The sequence below is a fragment of the Hemiscyllium ocellatum genome, chromosome 2 (genome assembly GCF_020745735.1).
Source record: "Hemiscyllium ocellatum isolate sHemOce1 chromosome 2, sHemOce1.pat.X.cur, whole genome shotgun sequence".
NCBI lineage: Eukaryota > Metazoa > Chordata > Chondrichthyes > Orectolobiformes > Hemiscylliidae > Hemiscyllium > Hemiscyllium ocellatum.
In genome coordinates, this window is record NC_083402.1 from 126,025,969 (window position 1) to 126,050,737 (window position 24,769).

Sequence of the window (24,769 nt, forward strand, 5' to 3'; positions counted from 1 at the left end):
AGAGGGATGGGAACCCGAATTGTAGTTCCTGTGTACAGGAACTTGAGGATAGTGAGGTCAGGGATACGTTTACAAGGTCGTGAGAGGGCACCGGCAATCAGGATGTTGGTTTGAAATGTGGGTACTTCAATACCAGGAACATCCGGAATAAGGTGGTGAACTTGCAGCCTGGGTAGTACTTGGGATTTCAATGTTGTGGCCATTTCAGAGACATGGCTAGAGGAGGGACAGGATTGAATGTTGCAGATTCCGGGATTTAGGTGTTCGGAAAGAAAAAGAAAATGGTAAAAGGAAAAGGTGGGGTGGTGGTGGCGTTGTTAATCAAGGGTAGTATTACAGCAGTTGAGATAATGTTTGAGGACTCATCCACTGAAGTAATTTGGGCTTAGGTTAGAAACAGGAAAGGAGAGGTCACCCTGTTGGGAATTTTTTTGTAGGCCTCCGAATTGTTCCAGGGATGTAGAGGAAAGGATAGCAAAGATGATTCTCGATAGGAGAGAGATTAACAAGATAGTTGTTATTGGGCTTTAATTTCTTCAATATTGACTGGGAATGTTATGGTTCAATTAGTTTAAATGGGTCAGTTTTTGTTCAATGAGTGCAGGAAGGTTTTCTGACACAGTACGTAGACAGGCCAACAAGGGGCGATGTCATATTGGATTTGGTACTTGGGAACAAAACCTGCCCAGTTTTAGATTTGAAGGTAGGTGAGCATTTTGCCGATAGTGACCACAATTCAGTTATGTTTACAATAGCAATGGGCAGGGATAGGTATATACTACAGGGAAAGAGGTATAATTGGGGGAAAGGCAATTGTGATGCGATTCGGCAAGATTTAGGTTGCACAGGATGGGGAAGGAAACTACAGGGGATAGACATATTTGAAATGTGGAACGTATTCAAGGAACAGCTACTGCGGGTCCTTGATAAGTGTATACCTATCAGGCAGGAAGGTAGTTGTCGAGAGAGGGAAGCATGGTTTACTAAAGTAGTTGAAGCTCTTGTCAATGGAAAGAAGAAGGTTCATGAGAGGATGAGGCATAAAGACTCAGCTAGGGGTTTGAGAGTTATAAGTTAGCCAGAAAAGAGCTAAAGAGAGGAATAAGAAGAGCCAGGAGTTACATGAGAAGTTGTTGGTGGATAGGATCAAGGAAAACCCTAAGACCTTCTATAGGTATATCAGTAATAAAAGAATGACTAGAGTAAGATTAGGGCCAATCAATGACAGTAGTGCGAAGTTGTGTGTGGAATCTGAGGACATAGAAGAAGCACTTAATGGATACGTCAGTTTTGTTAGTAATCACATTGGAAAAGGGCAGTGTTAGTGAGAATATGGAGAAACAGGCTTCTGGGTTAGGTAGATCACAGTTGACAAAGAGGAGGTTTTGGCAATTTTGGAAGATTTGAAAATAGAAAAGACCCTTGGGCCAGATGGGATTTATACTTGGATTCTCTGGGAAGCCAGGGAGGAGATTGCAAAGCCTTTCGCTTTGATCTTTATAACATCATTGTCGACAGGAGTAGTGCCAGAAGACTGGAGGATAACAAATGTTGTTCCCTTGTTTAAGAAGGGGAGTTGGGACAACTCTGGTAATTATAGGCCAGTGAGCCTTACTTTGGTTGTGGGTAAGATGTTGGAAAAGGTTATAAGAGATAGGATTTATTATAACCTGGAAAGGAATAATTTGATTGGGGTAGTCAACACGGTTTTGTGAAGGGTAGATTGTGCCTAACTAACCTTATTGAGTTCTTCGCAAAGGTGACAAAACAGGTGGATGAAGGTAAAGCAGTTGATGTGGTATATATGGACTTAGGTAAGGCATTTCATAAGGTTTCTTACAGTAGGCTATTGCACAAAATAAGGAGTTTTGGGATTGAAGGTGATTTAGCAGTTTGGTTCAGAAATTGGCTAGCAGAAAAAAAAACAGAAGGTGGTGGTTGATGGGAAATGTTTATCCTGGAGCACCAGTGAGTGTGCCGGAAGGATCTGTTTTGGGGCTACTGCTGTTTGTCATTTTTATAAATGAGCTGGCTGTGGGCATAGAAGGATGGATGAGTAAATTTGTGGATGGCAGTAAGGTAGGCAGAATTGTGGATAGTGCCGAAAGATGTTGTGGGTTACAGAATGACATAGATAAGATGCAGATCTGGGCTGAGAAGTGGCAAATGAAGTTTAATATGGACAAGTGTGAGATAGCTTATTTCAGAAAAAGTAACAGAGATGCTGAGTACTGGGCTAATGGTAAAATTATTGGCAGTGTGGATGAACAGAGAGATCTTGGTGTCCAAGTGCATAAATCCCTGAAAGTTGCCACCCAAGTTGATAGGTTGATAAGAAGGCATATGGTGTGTTGGTGTTTATTGGTAGGGGGATTGAGTTTCAGAACCACGAGGTCATGCTTCAGCTGTACAAGACACTGGTACGGCCGCACCCAGAGTATTGCATACAGTTCTGGTCACTGCATTATAGGAAGGATGTAGAAGCTTTGGAAAGGGTTCCGAGGTGATTTACTAGGATGTTGTCTGGTATGGAAAGAAGGTCTTATGAGGAAAGGTTGAAGGACTTGAGGCTGTTTTTGTTAGAGAGAAGAAGGTTGAGAAGTGACTTAATCGAGACATATAAGATAATCAGAGGGCTAGATAGGGTGGACAGTGAGAGCCCTTTTCCTCAGATGTTGAGGGCTAACACGAGGGGACATAGCTTTAAATTGAGGGGTGATAGATTTAGGACAGATATTAGGGGTAGTTCCTTTACTCAGAGAGTAGTAGGGGTATGAAACGACCTACCTGCAACAGGAGTTGACTCGTCAACATTAAGGGCATTTAAATGGTCATTGGACATTCATAAGGATGATGTTGGAATGGTGTAGGTTAGATGAGCATCAGATTAATTTCACAGATCAGCGCAACATCAAGGGCCGAAAGGCCTATACTGTGCTGTAACATTCTATGTATTATAATCTAAGTCAAAAGGCCAATTTATCTTGTTAATGGTCAATCATAAAAAAATTTGTTGCAAACTTATTTGTGAAGGAATAACAATAAAAAAGTGAATATATCTTACTGGAGGTAAGAAGTACTGTCTTTAATTGCAAAGTTTGGAGTATCACTAAAAACTTGAGCAAGGGAAATAGAGTACCGAAGATTTCAATTTAAGAACAAGCATTCTGTGGCCATTGGTGAGAAAAGTACCAGTTATGATGTGATCACTTTCAAAGACAGTATGCTGTACATCTCACAGAATTATTTTCATTTGATATGAGAGCACACAAAAGAGGCGATTATTGATATAAAATTACATTTTGAGTTGTGCCATTTATATCTACAGAAATATTTTATGATTGTTTACAACTCTGTTTTATAAAAGCACACTGTAAAATTAATACATACAAGTCACACTTTATTGTTGCAACTTTGGCTTTATCCAGTGAATAGCTGAAACCAGCTAACTAGCTAGCAGTGGGAGAATGGAAATCATCAGCCAAATAGCTAGAGTCATCAGTAGCCACCATCCGCCAGATGTCACCCAACAATCACTTGTTTGACTAACATTATAGTTATAAGTCCCACAGTTCAAGCCAGCTGTCCTTTGTACCTGTCTTCTGGTACTAATGTTTGTTTGCCTCCCACTGTTGCTCAATCTCTCGCTGCTCTGATATTTATGCAGCCAAAAAATAAATATATGCTTGTCAGTCAAAGTTTATGAAATGTTATATGCAATACATTGATATTTGTCATTCATACCTTTTAGCAGAATGTAGTCAGGGAATACAAAAGGCTCCGAAAACAATGAATATTGTTTTTTTCCTTATTAATGATTGTGAACAGTATTTGTCGCCCTTTCCTAAATGCCCAGACATCAGTTAAAAGTCAACTACATTATTTGGGTCTGCAGTCACATGTAGGCCAGCCCAGATAAGGATGGCAGATTTTCTGCCCCAAAGAGCATTAATGAATCAGTGGTTGCATGGTTGCTTTAGACCAACTTTTTATTCCAGAATTTTATTGAATTCAAATTTCACCTCCTTCTTCAAATCATGTTGTCGCAACATTAGCCTGATTTTATAGGTTACTTGTCCAGTGACATTACCAATATGCCATGTCTCTACACTTCTATATAGAGTGTCCACTCTGTCATTGACAGTTATATGGCTAGTGTAAAAAGACATTGAGGTGTGCAATATGGTCTAAAAAGGTTTGCAGGGTAGATAACCATTAATATTCTGCTGTCAGTGGTGTTGAAGGCTGCTACTGTCTTGACTTTTAGATCACATGGATCTCATCTAGGAGTTAATCACTTTACTGTAGAATTTTACTAAAATAAGTAAGCAAAGCTGTACGTCACAATGCATCCCCATTTATATAAGGTGCAGCAGTAATCAGAAGCAATAGTTGGCTGTGCAGTAGCAGTTCTACACTGCTGATTTTCCTGAGTTGCTATACCAAATGGCATCAGCCGTGAATAGCACGTGTGCCACCAACAGCATACTTTGGAAAATTTATATGTAAAGTCTGTTGCTGTGTGGGTATGTGAACAGGAATCCACTCTTGCATATGTATATCATTCTTTTCTGAGCAAGACTGTTGGCATGGTGAGGGAGTGTAAGTTATGCTTTCATTATGAAGAAATCAAACATGCCACAGCTGTTTGAGAGAGAGGGATTGATGACTGACCCTCTTGAGCTAGGTGGTCCAAGCAATGTTATCAGCACGTTTGTACAAACCCTCCATATGCCAGCAATGAATTGATACAGTGAACACTTAGGCAAACTGGAGCTTCAGCACACACACATTGAAGCCCATGGGGTTAAAGGACATTTGTAGACTGAATACAAATCGTCCTGGGGACAGAAAAAAGTAGAGCAGTGGTTTAGAAAAATGTAAATATACAGTGGATTTTTCAGGAGTAAGATGAGAGTATTGCTTATTTGGCAAATATGCATGGACTGGACATACAGAGCATCATTTTAAACATTATAGACAGACATAATTCAAATTCAGTACACAAGTAGAAGGATCATAACAGACTTCAGGAGGCATAAGCAAGCTTGTGAAATGGACAAAAACTAGGGAGATGACATTCAACACTGTGTCAATTGATACACTTTGACAGGAAGAATAGAGAGACATGTAATGAACAAAATGATATAATGTTAAAGCAAAGTCAGGAACAGAGTCACTGGGGTGTATGTTCACAAATCTCTGAAGATTGCAGAACAAGTTGAAAATAATATTTTTCAAAAGTATAATTTTGGGTTTTATTAATAGAGAATTAGAATACAAAAACAAGGAATACTTAGGTCTCAGCTGAAGTATTGCATTCAGTTCTGGACACTACACTTTACAAAGTATGCCATGACCATGGTCAATGTGCAGAAGAGTTTTACTAGTTTGGTGATTGGGATGAAGAGAAGCTTTGGTACTTACCACTTTAAACAGCAAGATTGAGGGAAAATTTAGTAGAGGTGTAGGCTCTAGAAGAGTCTTGATCAGATACTGAGAAAGAAATTGTTTTCAGTAGCAGGAAGGTTAATGACCAGAAGATTCAGATGTAAGATGGTTGGCAAAAGAACCAGTGATTACATGAAGAAAACATTTTCACTTAATGGTCTGAATGTAGAATGCACTGCCTGAAAGTTTGGTGAAAGTAGAATCAATAGCAACATTCACAATAGAATTAGATACTTGAAAGTGAGAAAAAAAAAATTTACAGGGCTTTTGCAAAAAGCCAGAGAAGCGGGATTAATAGAATAGTTCTACAAAAGAGCAAACACAGGCTCAATGGGTCAAATGGTTTTCTTTTGCATCCCATGATTCTTTGACTTTATATTAAGATGCTAAGGCAAAACTTCCAAGTGCTTGACCCTTTCAAAGATGCTTTGCAACAAACTGTAGAAAGAGTCTCAGATATAATGATATGTTGGACAATAGGATCATGGACAGAGTGCTGCTGATGAAATTGTGTGAGAAACAAGCCATGGAAGGGTGGTGTTATCATTCAATCTGTTAGTGGAGCACAGTTATGGAAGGACCTCATGCCCTAATTTATTGTGCAATCTGCATGTGGACACTTTGTATTATTGCGTATATTTGTGATCTGTTTAATCATTGACTGCACTACTGTTTGAAATCACTATTCTGCTGAATGACTAAGGCAAAAGCTATTTATTATTTTCTCCATGAAGTTTTGCCTTTTAACTAAATGAACAGAGGTTTCCCTTCTGTGTTTTTCTTCAAACGTGGTCTACTGTTGTACATGATACTTCGTAAAATAACATTCCACACTTGTGAGGAATTTCTGTTTCCAGGTGTAATCATTATATTAGCAGTGTTTCCAGTTTAAAGTTACATAAACATTCCTTTTAATGATTTTGGTCCGTATATATCAAAGAGTGCCAATTGTATGCAATACAACATATACTTATTAGCTGGACTAATTTTACCTTGGGTGATGGTACATGATTTCAAATACAGAAGCACCAAAGGTGGAGTAGCCTCTAATTAGCACAGTCAGGGGGTACTATACTGTACTGTACTTAACAAGCTTTGGAAAATAATTTTTGCTGTTACACTTTGGGAAGTAGATAAGTTCCAAAGGGAAAACAATTCTTTGAAGAGCGAAATATAGTTTACCTGTTATGAAGAACTCCATTAATCCCAACTGTATTATAGTAATGAGTGGATATAAAGTTACCAGCACTACTGTACCATTTTGACTCGCTTCTGCAGTTAACTTTATTATCTTGCCTGATCAATAGTATACAGTTGGGACTGCAGTTCTCCATAATACACATAAACAGAATTTTATTTCCTGTTTTTCTGACATGGTATAGTCAGGCTATTCTCTGAGAGCTGTATGCCACTTTAAAACTAATAACTTACCAAGCTTATAAATGATGAGAAAAATTGTTTCACTGTGTGGTTCACAGACGGGATAAAGTATTATATTAAAATGGTCAGGTCCGACACTTCAGTCACATTATAAGATTGTCGATTATAACTGTTTTTCTGTCAGAAGATTACAGGACCTTGACTCCTGATATTCCTATACTATAATGCTATATTGTGCGTTGTATATTATAATCACATACCTCAAGAAACAGAATGTTTTGCTTATATGAATTGTGATATAATCAATGTGAAGGATATTAGCAGAATGTTGTTGTTTACAACTTGGAACTGGTAGTCGAATTATTTTTCAAACCTGTCATTTCAATAAAAAAAGTAAAAATGTGCTGTATCAAATGCTTCGTGAAATATTTTATATAAGCTTAGTCATTGTTGATAATTACCTTTGTCTTTTTTTTTGTTCTGTTTCACTAGAATTTAACCCAGACTTTCATGGACGTTTACCAGCTGGCTAGCTCCAGGGTTACTGCTCTGGAAACAGAAATCACTTCACATCAAAAACACATTGCAGCTCTCAAATCAGAACTTCAGACTGCATGCCTGCGTGAAAATAATGGCTTAGTTCCAGTAAGTGTCTGTTTTCACACATAATGTTTTGCAGGTAGGTCACCCCTAAATTGTCAGCAGCAGATGTATGATGACTATCGCTTGCTATTATCTAAGCAAATACTTGTGTTTATTGCAGCCATTTTGGGCTTCAACAAAATATGTTTTGGTTGTCATTATATATGTGCTTTGAAAAGTTAACAAACTAAGACATAATTTTGATTAACTCGTGTAAAAACCGTAAAAAATGCATGGACATTTTCCATTGCAATATAGTCACTTTTCAAACAACATTCTGGAGAAAATTATGTTTTGTTAGGTTCTTAATAATTAAACCAGCATGAAATTCAGTCATGTAGCTACATGTAAGAACTTCTAATCCATCAAATTCAGCAAGCAGGAAGTGGATGCTCACTACAAGCCGGAAGTGGGAAGACCGCCATGTTAATAAAAGCTGGAAAAAATTTAGGCATGTTGCACTTACATCCGAAGCAGACTTTCAGTCCTTTGTGCAAATGAGTGACCTAATGCTTGTTTGAAAAATCTTGTAGGATAGACTGCAAGATAAGTCTACCTTCAACTGCCTGATCTTGGATAGACCAATTGTCTGCCAGTCTCACAATGCTCACTGTTGACCTCAAAATAAAGCTGACAACCGTGATCTAGCAATCTCTGCAGCATTTTACTTTTCTATACAATTTTAATCTGCCAAAGGACAAAGAGGTCTCCAGATGTGCAGAAGCAGTGATGGCAACCAGCCAGTCATATTAAAACTTTTACACAGCAAAACCACAAAGTTAATATCAATTACATTTACTATCTGAAAAAATTCAATTAAATGATTATAACTGGATAAAGGTAGAAGCTAAACTAAAGATATATAAACTTTCATGAGAAAAGGTTAACTTTTTTTTTGAATGTTGAATTTTGTTTGTTAACTTTTCACAGTACATACGTAATGACAAACTAAAATATATTTTGTTGAAATCCAAAATGGCTGCAATAAACACAGGTATTTACTTAGTTTATAGCAAACGATGGTCATCATACATCGGCTGATGTGAAATTTGACATTTACAAATACAAAAATAACTTTTCAGGACCAATGAGGGTGTTTAACAGTAAATACGAAATTGATAAAACATTAAAAACCAATTGCACCTCATTCAATAAGGGTTTTTTTTAAGCAACAGTGGAGGAGTTTATTGATTTCAATTAATTTTCATAAACGGTAGTCTGGGATGCCTCAACAGCGCATCTTCTGGAATAATGTGAATTCATTGACAGTAACTTCGAGATTTCTGCATTATTCTGTAGTCTATAGAAGTTGCTAACAGCTTCAGTGGCGTAATTATAGTGAATGCTGAGGGTTTCACCATCATTACTACTGCAAAATCTGGACTAGTGTGTTTTCTGTTCTTGAAATAACTATAAGGTTTTTTTTTATCTTAGATCCAAATATTAGTCAAAAATGAAAATGGGATGGAACTTTTGAAGATTAAATATTAAATGGAGTAAGATTAATGTCATTTAAAATGACATTTTTTGGATGGAAAAATTGCTGATTTTGTCATCTTGGATGTAAAATAAGACCAGTTAATTGGTTAGTTTGGTTGCTAAGAGAATTCTGTGGGGTATACTTTACTGAGGTATACAGATAAAACGAACACAGCTATTGGAATCTGAACGGGAATTAGGGATGTTCATAAAAATTGTGCCTTGCAAGGCAACTTCAATGCACTATTTTGGTATATTGAAAATTCTATTTCATATTATTAGTTTGCAAATAATAAATATTTCATGGCATGAAAATTAATTTAAGCACGCTGTTCACATTCAACACGTTCAAATAATCCGTGCTTTGCTTCATAGTAGCTTTCTGTTAGTTTGTAGCTATAGGCCTTTGGAAATTTATTCTATTTTATGATCATGATCAAAGAACAAGGAAAATATTACAAAAGACACAAATTCAAGCTACTAAAAACCAAATTTATGGCTGGCATCGAGAAGTTCTTTGCAAATCTGTAGCGCATAATGTGGATTTCTGCATAGAGCAGTGCAGCAAAACCTTTCATTTATATTGTCCTCTTAATGTAGTAAAATTAATTAACGTACTTCACATGAATGTTACTAAACAGAATGTGGCATTAAACCACATTTGAAAGTCAGGATGAGAGTTTTAAAGTCAAACTGCACATGCAAACTTCAGAATCAGTGGATATGGTAGCTTTAAGCACTTTATTGATAAGTGGACTCAGGTGACCAAATAACATTTCATGTGCAAAAAGGGATTGCAAAGTTGTGATTTGAAGTAAAAATACCATTTGGCATTTTTAGACTTTGAGAATGCACAAATGTTCTTGCTTTATTATCCTCCCTATATCTTGATAAGATCAAAACAAGTGGTTAGCACTGCTGTCTCACAGCACCAGGGACCCGGTTTCGATTCCAGCCTTGGGTGACCGTTTGTGTGGAATTTGCACACTCTCCCTATGTCTGCGTGGGTTACTTCCAGGTGCTCCAGTTTCCTCCACAATCCAAAGCTGTGCAGGTTAGATGAATTGGTTATGCTAAATTGCCCATAGTTTTCAAGTATGTTTAAGTTAGGGGTAAATATACATTAATAGGGTAGAGGAATGGGTCTGGGTGGGTTACTGTTTGGAGGGTTGGTATAGACTTGTTGGGCCAAATGGCCTGTTTCCACACTGTAGAGATGCTGTGATCTCCTATGACCTATTAGTGAAAATGATACAACAAGCACAGTTTCTTTTAACATGTTTCTACTGTGACTTCTTTGTGATATTTCCCTCTCTGGAGGTGCAAAAAAGTGGAAAGAGATGTAAACTATTGAACAGTTGGCCCTGGAAAGACATTTGTCCCCTTCCTACCACCTCAGCAATTGATTTCTAATGAGAAGGTCCCACTCACCCCACAACTAATAGATACCCGTAAGTGGTCAATTGACAGTCAGCTGCAGGTCTCAATCTGCCACTAACCCAATTGCTTCCCTTAATAACAGTTGATAAAAATGATTGCATTCCAGATCAGGAAACCAGGGCGATTTATATCTCTTGTAGCCAGATTTCCTTTGAGACTGACAGAATATTTAGTTCTGGAGATATAGTTGATGAGCGCCAAGTGTTCAGCCTTTTGTGTAATAGTCTATTGGGTCAGTTGCTTTTACAATGTTGCGCCATGAACATTTTTCTAATATTTCCAAGAAGGTAGGAGGTAAGAAAACTACATTGCCCAATACGTTTGTTAGATCTGCCGGTTTTGTGATGAAGATCTCCAGTAATCCCAGAAGATCAGAATAAAATTAAAGTCGTAGAATCCCTATAGTGTGGAAACAGGCCCTTCAGCCCAACAAGTCCACAACAACCCTCTGAAGAGTAACCCACTCAGACCCATTCCCTGAACCTATTACTCTACATTTACACCCAACTAATGCACCTAACCTACACATCCCTGAACAGTATGGGCAATTTCACCCAACCTGCACATCTTTGAATTGTGAGTGGAAACAGGAGCACCCAGAGGAAACCCACACAGGCCTGGGGAGAATGAGCAAACTCCACACAACTTGCCCAATTCTAGAATCGAACCCAGGTCCATGGCATTGTGAGGCAGCAGTGTTAACCACTGAGCCACCATACCACCCCAAACCAACAACCATTCCTGCCCTTGTATTATTCAAGTTTCCATAATGGCCACAACATTGTGGCTCCAAGTACTGACCCATGCTCTAAGTTCATCACCCTTATTCCTGATACTTACTGTATTACAATAGACACACTTCAACCCATCACACTGACTGCAACTTTGCCCTATCAGCTGTCTGTCCTTCCTCACAGCCTCTCTGCATGCTGTAGCTGCCAATTTCTGAGCTACCCCATTCTCTGATCCGTAGCTCCAGTTTCCATCCCCCTGCAAAATTAGATTAAGCCCTCTGAAAGAGCTCTAGCAGACCTCACACACAGGAATTTGATACCCCTCCAATTCAGGTGCAACCCGTTCTCCTTGTACAGCTTCCACATTCCCCAGAAGGTATCCCAATGATTGAAATATCTGAGGCCCTCCTTCCTACACCAGCTATACAGCCATGTGTTCAGCTGCAGTTGCTCTCCGTTCCTAGCCTCACAAGCCCCGTGGCACTGTAGTAATTCTGAGATTACTACTCTGCTCGTCCTGTCTTTTAGCTTCCAAGCTAACTCCCTATATTTACTTTTCAGTTTCTTATCCCTTTTCCTAGCTATGTAATTGGTACTGATGTGTAACACGACTTCTGGCTACTCACCTTCCCCCTAAAGAATCCTGTAGACCCGATCTGAGACATCCCTGGCGCTGGCACCCGGGAGTCTTGTTTGCAACCACAAAATCTCCTGTCTGTTCTTCTAACCATTGAATCTCCTATCATGGTGGCCCTCCTATTCTCCCCCCTTCCATTCTGAACCACAGAGCCAGACTCAGTGCCAGAGACCTGGCTTTCTCCTGCTAAGTAACCCCTGCCTCCCCTGCAACAGTATCCAAAACAATATACTTATTGTTGAGGAGAACAGCAACAGGGGATCCCTGCACTGTCTGCTTATTCCCTTTCACTCTCTTGACAGTCACCCAGCTACCTTTATCCTGTAACTTTGGTGTGACTACCTCCCTATAGCTCGTCTCTATCACCCCCTCAGCCTCCTGAATGATCTGAAGTTCATCTAGCTCCATTCCTGGGAATTCGTCCAGGGAGGTTATTTAGGTGAAACGGAGAAATAAGACAGGGATGATCGCTTAATTGGGATTGTACTATCGACCTTCAATAGTCAGCAGGAAATTGAGAAACAAATTTGTAAGAAGATCTCAATTCCCTGTAAGAATAATACGGTGGTTATGGCAAATGATTTTAACTTTCCAAACATAGACCGGGCTTGTTGTTCAAGAGTAATAAGTTTTTTTACAAATTTCAGGATCAAAAGTTTCAGCAGGAATCAGTAAAAGAAGCATGAAAGCTATTCAAGAACTTGGACAATGGGAAATGGATTGAAACCTCCTTTATGTGTGCAAAATAAGTGCACCGTGTAGGCCTTTATATAGAACCTGAAATACGGAAGCATACCATCAAGGAGATCAGATATCTTCAAAGCAGTAGCATTATTCATTGAGCTAGGCATCCAACTTAACCTGGAGAGTTCTCAGTTGGAACTTTCCCAGAATATTACTATCTTCAAATATCCATGCCAGCAAAAATAATCCCTGAAAAGTAGCTAATATCAGTTAAATTGGATAGTCATGCAAAAAGCCTCAAGTCCAGTAGTTGAAACTTTGTAATCGTAAATGCCACAAGTTGCATGCTTCCATTGCATTTGACTCTTTGATATAATGATCTCTGAAATATTCTCATAACTCTATTAATGCAATGGATGTATTATATCTTGATTCTTTCCTAACGTTTAGGCCAATTTTTCAAAGTACGGTCGGTTCTGCTATAATGCGTGTTTCTTCAATGCAAATTGGCTTTAACGCAATTAAAGAATTTAGACCATTATTTTGGAGGACGCGAATTTTCCTGACCTGTATTGGCTATAATCCTATTCCAGGCCCATTAGCTTAAATGGCATGGCAATTGTACAATTTTCTTATAACACGAGATTGCACGCGAACCAGACTTTTTTCTTTATATCAGAACAGACTGTAATTGGTAGAGAGTTATGTTTCTTTCCATCACTTTAGAAAACAATAGATTGTTATTTCAGTTATAGGATGGCAGTTTGAAAGTAGTTTCAGACCATTTGTCCTTCAAACCCAGCTACAATACATCTAGGCATAAAAATGTTTCACAAATGAAGAATAGGTATTCTGCCACATTGGTGAAATGCTTTATGCAATCTAAAATGATGAGTTATCCATGGAGAATGTTTGATTATCATTTGCCAAATTTATCATTTATATTTCTTGTAGATATTTTTCAATAATTTTTCACAACCTTGCATCAAGTAAATAACACAAAATAACACAGAGGGTAAACAACAATTTAGTCATGTGAATCAATAATTCCAGATGCAATTTTAAGTTGCCACCATGTTGTTTTTGTATCCAGTGTTAAATGTATCACTACTAAGAAATTTAATGTAGCTTTTTGATCTGATAGTACATTTCAGCCTTCTGTTAACAGTCTCCAGCAAACCTAATGACAAGTAAAACCATCAGATGGAAGGCTATGCAATAAACCTGACACACTTTGGCAAAAATTGCACATTCATTGTGAGCTGCAGTTATAATATAGTAAAACTGTGCAGATGACTTGTCCTTTTTTTATCTTAAGAAGATTTTTAATTTTCTACAAAATTATAAAATTACAATAAAAATAGTATAACTATCTTATAGTATAACAACAACAACAAAAGCTAACTACTACTCTACTTTATAAAACAAATTAAAAAACTAAAAATTCTACCCATACTACAATTCAATAAATAATTAAACAAAATAAATTCAATTAAATTAAATTACACCACTCAGCGCAACTGCACCAAAGTTCCCCATCATCAGGGGCATCCCCATATTTATTCGGGATTCTTCCTCTCTGGGTCCCCGGCCCGCCAGACCCAGTCTTCATGGCTATACAGAAAAAGTTCTGTTTTCTGGTGCACCATGCTTGTAAGGAAGCCTAAGGGGACATGTTCCATAACTAATGTGCACCATCCCGTCAGGCCTGGGGGATTTTCCAAGATCCAGCTCATCAGAATGTTCTTCCTTGCACACTATGTAAGAATATTAAAGAATGTCTTCCCATACTTATCTAAAGAAGGCAGATTTGGCAGGCCCTAGAGGAGATATACTGGATTCACCTTGACTTTGGTTCCCAAAATGCACTCGAAAACATTTGCTACAGCGCCCGACTACCTGTAAAGCTTGTGGCATGACCACAAGCAATGGGTGAGAGTACCAATGCCTATTTTGCATTTGGGGCACATTGGGGGCGTTCCTTTATTTAAATTTCACAGGTCGCTCTGGAGCCAAATAGGTCCTGTGGAGAACCTTCAGTTGCACAGATCAAAATCCTTTTCACATTCTCCCAAATGTTCTCCCATACCTTTGTCAAGATCTCAACTCCCAGTTCTTGAGTCCAGATCCTGCAGAACTCCTCAAAGTCCTCCAAGACATCACCTCCCAGTAATGGTAGAGGGTATTAATCGAGAGAATACCTGTGGACCGAGGTACTCTCCTCTCTACATTGGACTTATAGGGTCAACCAATAGTATGGTCTTTTTCTGTATAAAGTCCCTAATCTGAAAATAACGAAAAATACTGGACAATTCATATTTATGGCTCAGTTAATCCTGGCATTCCTATTATGGGAGTAAGAGGGAAGTTTTATATTAATTACCCTCGCTTTGTCACATATTTCTCCACGCTTTAACTGTGTAATGACAATCAGGTTTCTAAAATGCTCCGTGACAGTCCTCATCTTGTCCATAAACAGCAAATTAATAAGGGGGCATTTTGCCTGGGTGGCCTCAATGTCCTGATAAGCCCAATCATTTACCTAGGATAATAGAGCCCTTATTTGATATCACTTGAAATCTGGGAATTCTATCCCCAACATCCCCCCTCCCAATCCCATGTGGAAGCTGCAGTTTAGCAAGCTTAATAAGAGATAACCTGCGGTGCCAGATGAAAGAACCAATCCAACCGTTAAGTCTCCACATTGTTTGAAGGTGGAATCCGATCAGAGCGAGCATTCGCCTGGGATATAATAAGCAAGGAAGAACATTCAGAGCTATTCTACCCAACCAAGATATTGGTAGAGCTTCCCAACGCTGAAGGTCCTGTCTTATCTTCTCAAGCAAATGCACAAAATTAGCTTTATATAATTGATCAAAGGCAGGAGTAATAAAAATGCCTAAATTTGGAAAACCTACCTGTGACCACCTGAAAGTGAATTGGATTCCACCTTCAAGATCGGGTACTTCCAAAAAACCCCCACTGGCATGGCCTCCAATTTCATAAAGTTGATTTTATATCCCGAGAATGAGCCAAATTAATTAATCTTTTGTATTAAATGGGAGACAGATATTGTTAGATTAGTTAGAAAAAGAAATACGTCAACTGCATAAAGGGTGATTTAATACCCCACCAATCGATCCCACCTCTGTAGCAACTATATTAGAGTCCCTCCAGGTAGCCTCCACCAATGACTCAATCACCAGTGTGAACAGCAGCGGTGAAATGGGACACCCTTGCCGGCTGTCTCTACCAATACCAAAATTGTCAGATGTTATGCCATTAGTAAGGACCACTGCCATAGACTCACGATACAACACTGCCAGCCACCTGGCAAAGACCCCCCAAGACCAAACCGTTCCAGGACATAGAAAAGGTACGGCCATTCCCCCAGGTCAAATGCCTTCTCCGCATCTAGGGAGACTACCAAGCTCAGAATTGGCCTCTGCTGGCACACGTGGACCATGTTCAGCACTCTTCTAATGTTGTTAGAAGATCTTCAACCCCCAATAAAACCTGTCTGGTCCTCCTTTACAATAGAGGGCAATACCTCCTCCAACCTCAGCGCAAGTGTTTTCAACAGAATTTTAAAATCCATGTTTAGCAGAGAGATGGGCCTATATGAAGCACAGTCCTCTTGGCTTTCCCTCTCTTGAGAATAAGGTAGATATTATCTTCTGTCAGAGAAGATGGGAGCCAGTCCTGACTATCTGAGTAATTATACATGTCCACCATTGGCCTGGCAAACATATTTATAAACTCCTTATAAAACTCACTCTGAAATCCATCCAGGCCAGGTGCTTTACCACTTTGGAGCTCCCTTGCTGCCTCCTTGCATTGTCAAAGGGGCCTTCAAAAGGGACGCCTGCCCTGAAGTTATACCTGGAAGGTCCATTTACTTTAAAAAGGACTCCATCTTCGCCAACCTGCCCTCACAAATCTCCGATTGATACAACTCAGAGTAAAATTTCCTAAATGCCACGTTAATCTTTTTGGAATTGCAAGTGAGAGTACCAGTATCCTCTCTAATAAATTTAATAGATTGGAGGGTGCTCTTCTTTCTAACCAGATATGCCAGGCATTTACCCACTTATCACCGTACTCGAATAGCCTTTGTTTCATGGAGGAAATCTCTCTTTTCGCTGTTTGGATGAACACAGAGTTCAGAGCAGCCAGGAGAGCTGTTATCTGCTATAGCTTGGTCATAGACGGCCTGTCAAAGTATGCCATCTTGGCTGCCTTCAACCGGGCCTCAAGCTTCTGGGTCGCTGAGTAAGAAATAATTATATCCCTTGCATTGGCCTTGGCAGTTTTCCAGAACACCAGTGAGTTACTGACTGACCCAAATTAATATCCCAGAAAATTTTAAACTCCCACGAAAAGTACTCAATAAACTTGCTACCCTTCAGGAGAAAAGGATCCATGCGCCGCAAGCCTGTCCTATTACCTGGCCTTAACCTCGAAATATACTGCCACATGGTCAGAAATGGCTATGTTCCCAATTCTACAGGACAGTACTGAATCCAAAAGCAGCCGAACCCTCCCTATTGTAACTTTAAATGTTCCTTATCGTCTAGATATGTTTCTTACAACAGAGCAACATCAACCTTCTCTTTCCTAAGACTTGAAAGTATTTTCTTTCTCTTAATTGGTGAGTGACTCCCCTTAATATTCCAGGTGCATCATTTAAACGAGCAACTACCCGTAGCCATCTGAAACAACCTGTGACCCCTCGAGAGGAAGAACCCTACTCATAACGTACTGAGTGGAAACAGTAAAAGACTCATAAAATCTAGAAAATACGACTACAAAAACTAACAAAGCAGAACTTCTAAAAACTACTCCTATAGTAAACCTTCGTAAAAAAATGATAATTGGAGACTTTCCTTCTTGCTCACAAAGGGCAAGACTTGTCATTTTATGAAAATGGATCACACAATTGGCTAAGGCAACCTTGCTTAATACAGGACATTCCATATTGAACTTGGAATAGGGAGATATCCTTCCTTTTGTTGCAATTCTTCAATTCTCACATGAGGGATATGACAATATCCGTCCAATAATGCTTTCTTTAGGGCTTTTCACTGCTCCCCCCAGGAAGAGAGTAACGGCTAGCTTCTCTTGCATATTAAGGGTCTTGATGAACACTGGTCTGTGTCTTCTCTCAGTATTGACCAACAAACAGAATATTGGAAGAACTTATCCTCTACCCTAAAACACATGCTGATATACACAGTAATAAACATAAAATACTGAAGAAACTCAGCAGGTCTGCCAGCATTTTAGAGAGAGAAACATAGTTAACAATACAAGTCCAATCACTGTTCTTCAAGTTAATATTCCCAGAATCTCTGCCTAGGACCTATTTCAATACCCAACCCTGTTACTTACAGTAGCTTAAGTTTCAAGTAAATAAAAGGCTTATATCCTGCTACTGTAGAGCCTTTGCTTCCCCTGTTCATGCTTTACCCCTCCAAACTCTGACCCAATTTGGATCCAAATGCTTGCCGCCAGTGTATGTTTCTGCCATTCCCCTGCAGTATCAGAGGCATTTGAAATTGTAATTACGCTGGCTCTGTGACCATGCAAATTTGAATGAGCTAATCTTGCACGTCATAATCTGGTTAAATGCATAGCCTCATGGTCAGTTGAGGTTCAGAACAGCCTTAGTTCTGCATTGGAATCATTTAGGTTTCTGGACTCATTAAGTAGAATTTAATGGTCACAATGGGAGGCTAATCTGCTGACTGCAAAACTGATGCTAAATCTGGCTTAGCGTGGCCAGGATTCACATGGGATTTAATCCAAAGGGCACCTACCTGCCTACTGTTTGGTCCTCTGGCTGCTGTGAGTGCACGTTCTTCCTGGAAGTGCTGGTGAGGGATAGTTGACTGATAGTTCATGACCAGCAGTACAATTGGAAATAAGGGAAACTACTTAACATTGTAGCACAACCCACAAACTGGATTGTTTCTAGAATCCTTGGGAACAAGTGCTGGGGTCAGCCAATGAGGCTTTGTTACAGGGAGGGTGGTGGGGGGAGATTGATGATAAGGTTGTCAATTTAAAGGACATATTACTCCAGACACTTCAGTTTGTCCACTAGGCATCTGATATGAAGCCCAAGCCTACATGCCAGGAATTTTTCTGCAATTGACAATACGACCAGTGGTGGAATGGTGCACTTAAGTTATCACTTATGCACATAATTGACCCCTGGGTAAGAAAACCGTCTTTCAGCTTTCCTGCGCTGCATGAAGTAGGAAAGAGGCAGGAAGGTGACACACAGGAAATTTGAAGTTGAATTGTGCCATTGAGTATTTGAGTGGCATGATATCTGCCATGGTTGATGTGTGCCATGTTGCCCAATCACTGTCTTAATGTCTCATTATCTATGCTAGTGAGCTGTTGTGTGGGTTCTTGGCAAAGTGCTTGGCAAGTAGCCTGGAAATTCTCACCACTTTGCTATATATTCCAAGCTCCAAGCAGAGGTGCCAAATTTACAGGCCAACTGAAGGTCACCTCAGATGTTACAAGCCACGCGCATTCATTCAGCTTGCGGTCACCCCAAAACTGATCACAATGCTCCTAAGAAGGCCTAATTGGCTCCGATGCTTACCAAAAATGCTCATTGGGCATTGCTGGGTGAGTTCACTGAGAGAAGGTCTGTCCTCTTCCTGGCTGACAAGAAATGAAGGCCATCTCCTCAGTCGCACCCAAGCCAGATTGTAGCATGGGTCACTGAAGTGGCTTTACTGAACAGGGACAGGTAACAGTTCCACAAGAAGAAAAAAATGATCTGCTATAGACTGCAAAGCAATTTGACATTTTCCCTCTGTTACTTACCCTCACTCTAACTCTGCCAATGCACATGCTTCCCACTAGGGATGGTGGACTGCAAGTCCTGACATTACATGCATCATGCCTACAGATAGGCTCACTCCCACTTTATTCCCTCAAACTTCTAAACTCCTTAATGCCCACAGAACCTCCTACTCATTTTCACCATTTTGTGTGATTGCAAAATGCTACTGCACTCATTACCAGCCTTTTTTTTTTGTCTCATTACTGGAAATACTGGCCTGTAACCAGGTTAGGAGTGCCAAGATCTGTGGGATTTTAGTAGACTCCAGATTCTTCATTCCCTTACAGGAAAGGACTTTTGAACTGTGCGGAAAATCTTAGGGCCATTCCAGTAGTGACAGGGCGATACCACTGGGCCGCCAACCCAACTGAGCAACATTGTGCTCTATTTTGTTTGAGTGAGAACCAAACTTAGTACATTTCTGTTGATGGCCTTTTCTCAGTCTTCACCAACTAATTCCTTCTAGTCCTGAAGCATTATCTTGACATCTTCGGATATTAGCTAAATAGAGGCCACAGACTGATTACTGTTGTGACAGCACATTTCTGATGGACAACTGTGAAGCTTAAGAGGAGTCATCTCTTAAGAAGAGGAGCACTTTCCACCAGCACAGAGGCCTCAATATCTATATGGAATAGACTGGGACAGCACAATCTATTCAGCACATCCCTGATACATGTCCACATCTGGTGGAGGAAGAAACACCCAGGTTTCCATCACTCTAAGGAATTGTCAGAGACAAGATAACCTACTCAGTGCTTGTGCTCAACCATTAGTGATATGGCCAACCTGTAGCAATATAGATGGGATACCAGGTGGGTGTGTCAGAGGGGTGGAACATAAAATGAAGTAATCCTTCCATGTTCTTACAACTGCGGTGGCTGCAACATTTGGGCATCTGACTGTCTCTATGGAAGAGTTGGTAGCAGCCTTAGACAGCCAGGGGCTGCCATATATCCACTTAAACACATTCTTCAGCACTGTAGTCTTGGGTGCTCAGTGTCAGTGGCAATACAAGGGCGGGAGAAACAAGGGATCTCAACTTCACTCCAAGTGTCCTTTCTTAAGGAACATCTGCCAGTAAGGAGAAGGAAAGGTAGATAGACACCCTGGCAGCTGCTGCTTCGGGTTCTCCAGATGTGCCATGCTTTTCTCCCTGTCCCCTGCCTATGACCCCAATCCCTTTAAAAAGTCAGGTCAGAGGAGGTGAAACTTCAACTGGGCAGGAGACATTCAGCAGGCCGGTACCCGTTAGGCTGAATGCTGCCAGGGCCTCACCATACAAGACTACAAAGTTTGCTCAATTATAGCACACAGCAGGCAACCCCCACCCCAGTTGCAGAAGTTGGGCCTGCATCTAGGTATAGTGCGTGGGAAATCAACTAAAAAAATTTTGAGAGCACTTTGATGGCACAGGTTAGAGATTTTGGGATGTACGTTTTAATTATAGATTGAGTTTTAGAGAGCTAATCTAAACATTTACTAGTCCTGATTAGTTACAAGATCACTTTCAGGTACAAATATGTCTTCACAAGTTTTACAGATTTTTTAAAAAGTTTATCATACAGTACAAAAGAAATACAACTTAAGAAAAGCAATTTGTTTTTGGTCCATCCACTTTGAAATACCATTTTGTGACCTTAGTTAATTGGGCACAGGTCTCTTGCTCTGTTCTGTTGAATGCAAACTTTTTTTCTGTCTTCTCACCATCATCTTCCTCCTCAGGTAGTTCTCTCAATCTTACACCATTACCTCATCCGGCATATCCACCCCTAACCTGCCTTGTCTAGCAGCACATCACTGCAATCTGAGATGCCTTGTCTAGGCAAAACTACATGGAATTGCCTGACCAGTTCAGACATTGGAACGTCCTGTGCAGGAGGCCTCTGGTCTGTTTGACAGTGACTCTGGTCAAAGGCTGTTCAGTGTTTTACCTTTGCTATGCGGCAGTGGAATCCTTTTCTGTTCATGAACACTATTGGATGGTGATGGGGTGCTCTCAAAGCTATGTACAATCAATTGCACCCTGCTCTAGTGGATAGCCAACAATGATGAAAATCCTAATGCCACTAATGTTTGACTGGCTACATCATGGGGAAATGAGATGAATGGGTAGAATGTGACAAATATTACATTAATAATGTGCAGGATGCACATATGACAAAAGAACTGTGAAATGCAACAAAAGCCTGACATTGCTGTCTGATGACTCAATTGCAAAAAATGTTAAGGTCACTTGTAACCCTGAGGGCTACCAGGATGGGATCGCCACAGAGCCCTTGTAGGCGCATGTTCTCACCAGCAGCTAGCATAGGCGTGGGAAGATAGCTCCTGCCACCCTTAGATTTCTTGGCACTGTGCCTCAGTCACTTACAGATAGCAGCTCTGATGTCTGAGGGTACTGTTACACATCAGAACTCTCCACCTTTGTGGTGAGCCTTGAACTGCTACTTCTCCATCTGGATGCTGTGCAGCAGCTATAGGCAGTTGTTGTTTATGTTGGGCCAGTAGAAGTAGTTCTGTCTGCTCTCTTCTAGGTCTTTTTCTTCAGATTAGCAGCAGTGCCAGAAGAACAGCTAGATTTACCTTAGTCTTTTTTTAATAAACTGAAGCAGACTAGTGAGAATACACATGAGAGTTTACACATGTGTTATTATTGGCATGATTGAACCCTGACATATTTGGCAATGAATCTGAATGTTATCCTCAGGGAGGGCAGTGTGTAGCCATTTCAAAAAAGCAAATGAAGCACTCTGATAAAGAGTTTAAAGTGAAATATTATTGCCTCATGTAGGGCTACTCAACAAAATGTCCATATTTCACTGGCATGAGGCAGCTTCTAGGAGGACACCATTTCACCAGTAACTCTCACTTTTCCCTATCTGCCTCAGTAGTGATATCGTAGCAGCTTTCCTTTTGTACTTGGAAATATGGAAGTTGTAATGGTGTTGGCTTGCTTTTATATGATTATGATTAGGTTAGACTCCCTATAGTATGGAAACAGGCCCTTCAGCCCAACAAGTCCACACCGACCCTTCGAAGCGTAACCCACCCAGACCCATTCTCCTATCCTATATTTACACCTGTCATGCACATCTTTAGATTGTGGAAAGAAACTGGAACATCCGGAGGAAACCCACGCAGACAGGAAGAATATGCAAACTCTCTACAGACAATCACCCGAGGCAGGACTCAAACCCGGGTCCCTAGTGCCATAAAGCAGCAGTGCTAACCACTGAGCCACTGTGCCACCCATTTGGGCTGTGTGTTGGGAAGATGATGTTGCGATAGAGAGTGCCTTTTTCCATTGTGTGTTGTCAGTCTCAAAGATCACAAGATAATAATCAGTGTGTATAATGCACTTCTAATGATTACCTCATAAGTGCATTTCAGAATTGGATGCTCTGACGAATGTTGACTTTCAGTTTAACTATGAATTGAAAGCAGATGAATTTCATTGTTTAATCACTACAGTCATGGTAGAGGGCCTCACACTCCATCCCCTTGGGGAATAAAAGGAGTAACTTACTCCTTCCATTTTGGAGGCACCGTTTTCTACATTGAGACCACATTGCACAGTTGATTTTTGAATTATTGTGGCAAGGCTCCAACATTGTGTTTGTGCAAGTGACCTGCAGGCTCTGACTGTGATTCATAACTTGCATCCCATTCTTATTGTCTCCCTTTGTGTTGAATGTTCTGTGGCCCCTATGTCCCTTCACTCTCATCCACCTTCACACCCGACCCCCACCCCAACGCTTCAACTGTATCACTTTAAATTCTCATATATATGAATTGCAATTAATTACAGTAAGTATTAATTATTTAGATTAGGAAAGTGAGTGTGCTATTGCTAAGTTTGCAGATATGTAAAATTGTGCAATGGCCAGTGTTGGGGATGACAGAAGGAGTCTGCAGGAGGATAGGCAAAAGCTTGGCAGATGGAATGTAATGTGGGTAAATGTGGGATTATGCACTTTGGCTGCAGGAATAGAGGAGCTGAATGTTATTTAAATAGAGAAACACTGCATAAAGGTACAGCACAGGGGGATTTGAGAGTCCTTGTGCATGAATCACAAAAAGTTAGCATCCAAGTTCAATGGGAAGGCAAATGGAATGTTGGCCTTTAATTTGAAGACAATGGAATATAAAGTAGTGAAGTTTTGCTAAAAGTGTACAATGCACTAGTCAGACCACTGCTGATCTACTGTGAATAGTTTTGGACCCCTAAGGAAAGGTATGCTGGCATTGGAGTCAGTCCAGAGAAGGTTCACTAAACTGATCCCAGATATGGAGGGAATATCTTATAAGCAGAGGTTTAATATGTTAGGCCTGTACTTACTGGAATTTAGCAAAATGAGATCAACCTTAATGAAGTATGCAAGATTCATAGGGACTTGACAGGATAGATATGGAAAGGTGTTTCTCCTTCTGAGACAGTCTAGGACCAGAGGTCAAAATCACAAAATAAGGAGTTGCACCTTTAAGAGGATTTTTTTTCTCTGAGGGAAGTGAATCTGTGGCATTCTTTACCACAGAGGGCTGTAGAGGTAGAATCATTAAGTATATTTAAGACTGAGATAGATATTTTTAATCAGCAAAATAATCACAGGCTATAGAGTTAAGGCAAGAGAATGGCATTGAGTGATATCATTCATGATCTAATTGAATGGTGGAGCAGACCTGATCGGCTGAATGGCCTACTTCTGCTCCTATGTCTTATATTTTTGCTGCTGCAGCTGAACTACTTAATAAATTAACCATCTGTCAATTACAGTCAGTTGCAGCAGTCCCATAGATGGTCACAGAATACAGTTTCCATTGTGCAATAAGGACAAAATCTTTTCTAGCATTGGCAGGTAATGACATTAAGATATGCAGTTTCAAAGATATTTTATGTTGGCCCAACATCAGGGCTAACATAATATGACATTTCAGTTCATCTTAAGCAATACACTGCTACTTGTGATTGTAAATTAAGAGTAGATAACATTTTTATCAGGTGATAATAGTTCGCATTTGTAATCCATGGAAGGATAGTTACAACTGTGAAATGCTAAGTTGGAGAAATTTGAAGGGTGTCTCTGGATTTATAATTAAATATATTAATTTATGGAAACCCAATGCTGGCTCCCCATGTCTAATACTAGTGGATGATATTGTTAAGTTCGTTTTTTGACTAAATACATTATGTCGACTATAATCTACAAGGCAAATGCCCTAGAGATGCACATGTTCTTGTGCGCAATTGTAAATAACTTGCAAAAATAGTTAATGTAGAAACAACGTTCTGAGCAAACACAATGGCTCAGAATGTAGGTAGACAAAATGCAAATACTTTGCCCCAGGAGCTTGTCAACAAGAATTAAATGCAGGTTTTAAAGCTTGAATAACTCAGTAGGGGTCTAACCAGAGAAGGAAATATTCTCTTCAGTAATGGACGCATTTTTATTATCT

General features: G+C 39.9%; 1 protein-coding gene across 4 annotated transcripts in view; it reads left to right on the forward strand.

Annotated features, from left to right (window-relative positions):
- LOC132824973 (coiled-coil domain-containing protein 171-like) overlaps positions 1–24,769 on the forward strand; it is a 265,522-nt gene that overhangs the window by 225,118 nt on the left and 15,635 nt on the right. For all 4 annotated transcript variants that reach the window (XM_060839917.1, XM_060839908.1, XM_060839927.1 and 1 more), the window contains one exon: positions 7,324–7,476. In XM_060839917.1, coding sequence (XP_060695900.1) covers positions 7,324–7,476 — 153 coding nt within the window. The remainder of the gene's footprint in view (positions 1–7,323; positions 7,477–24,769) is intronic.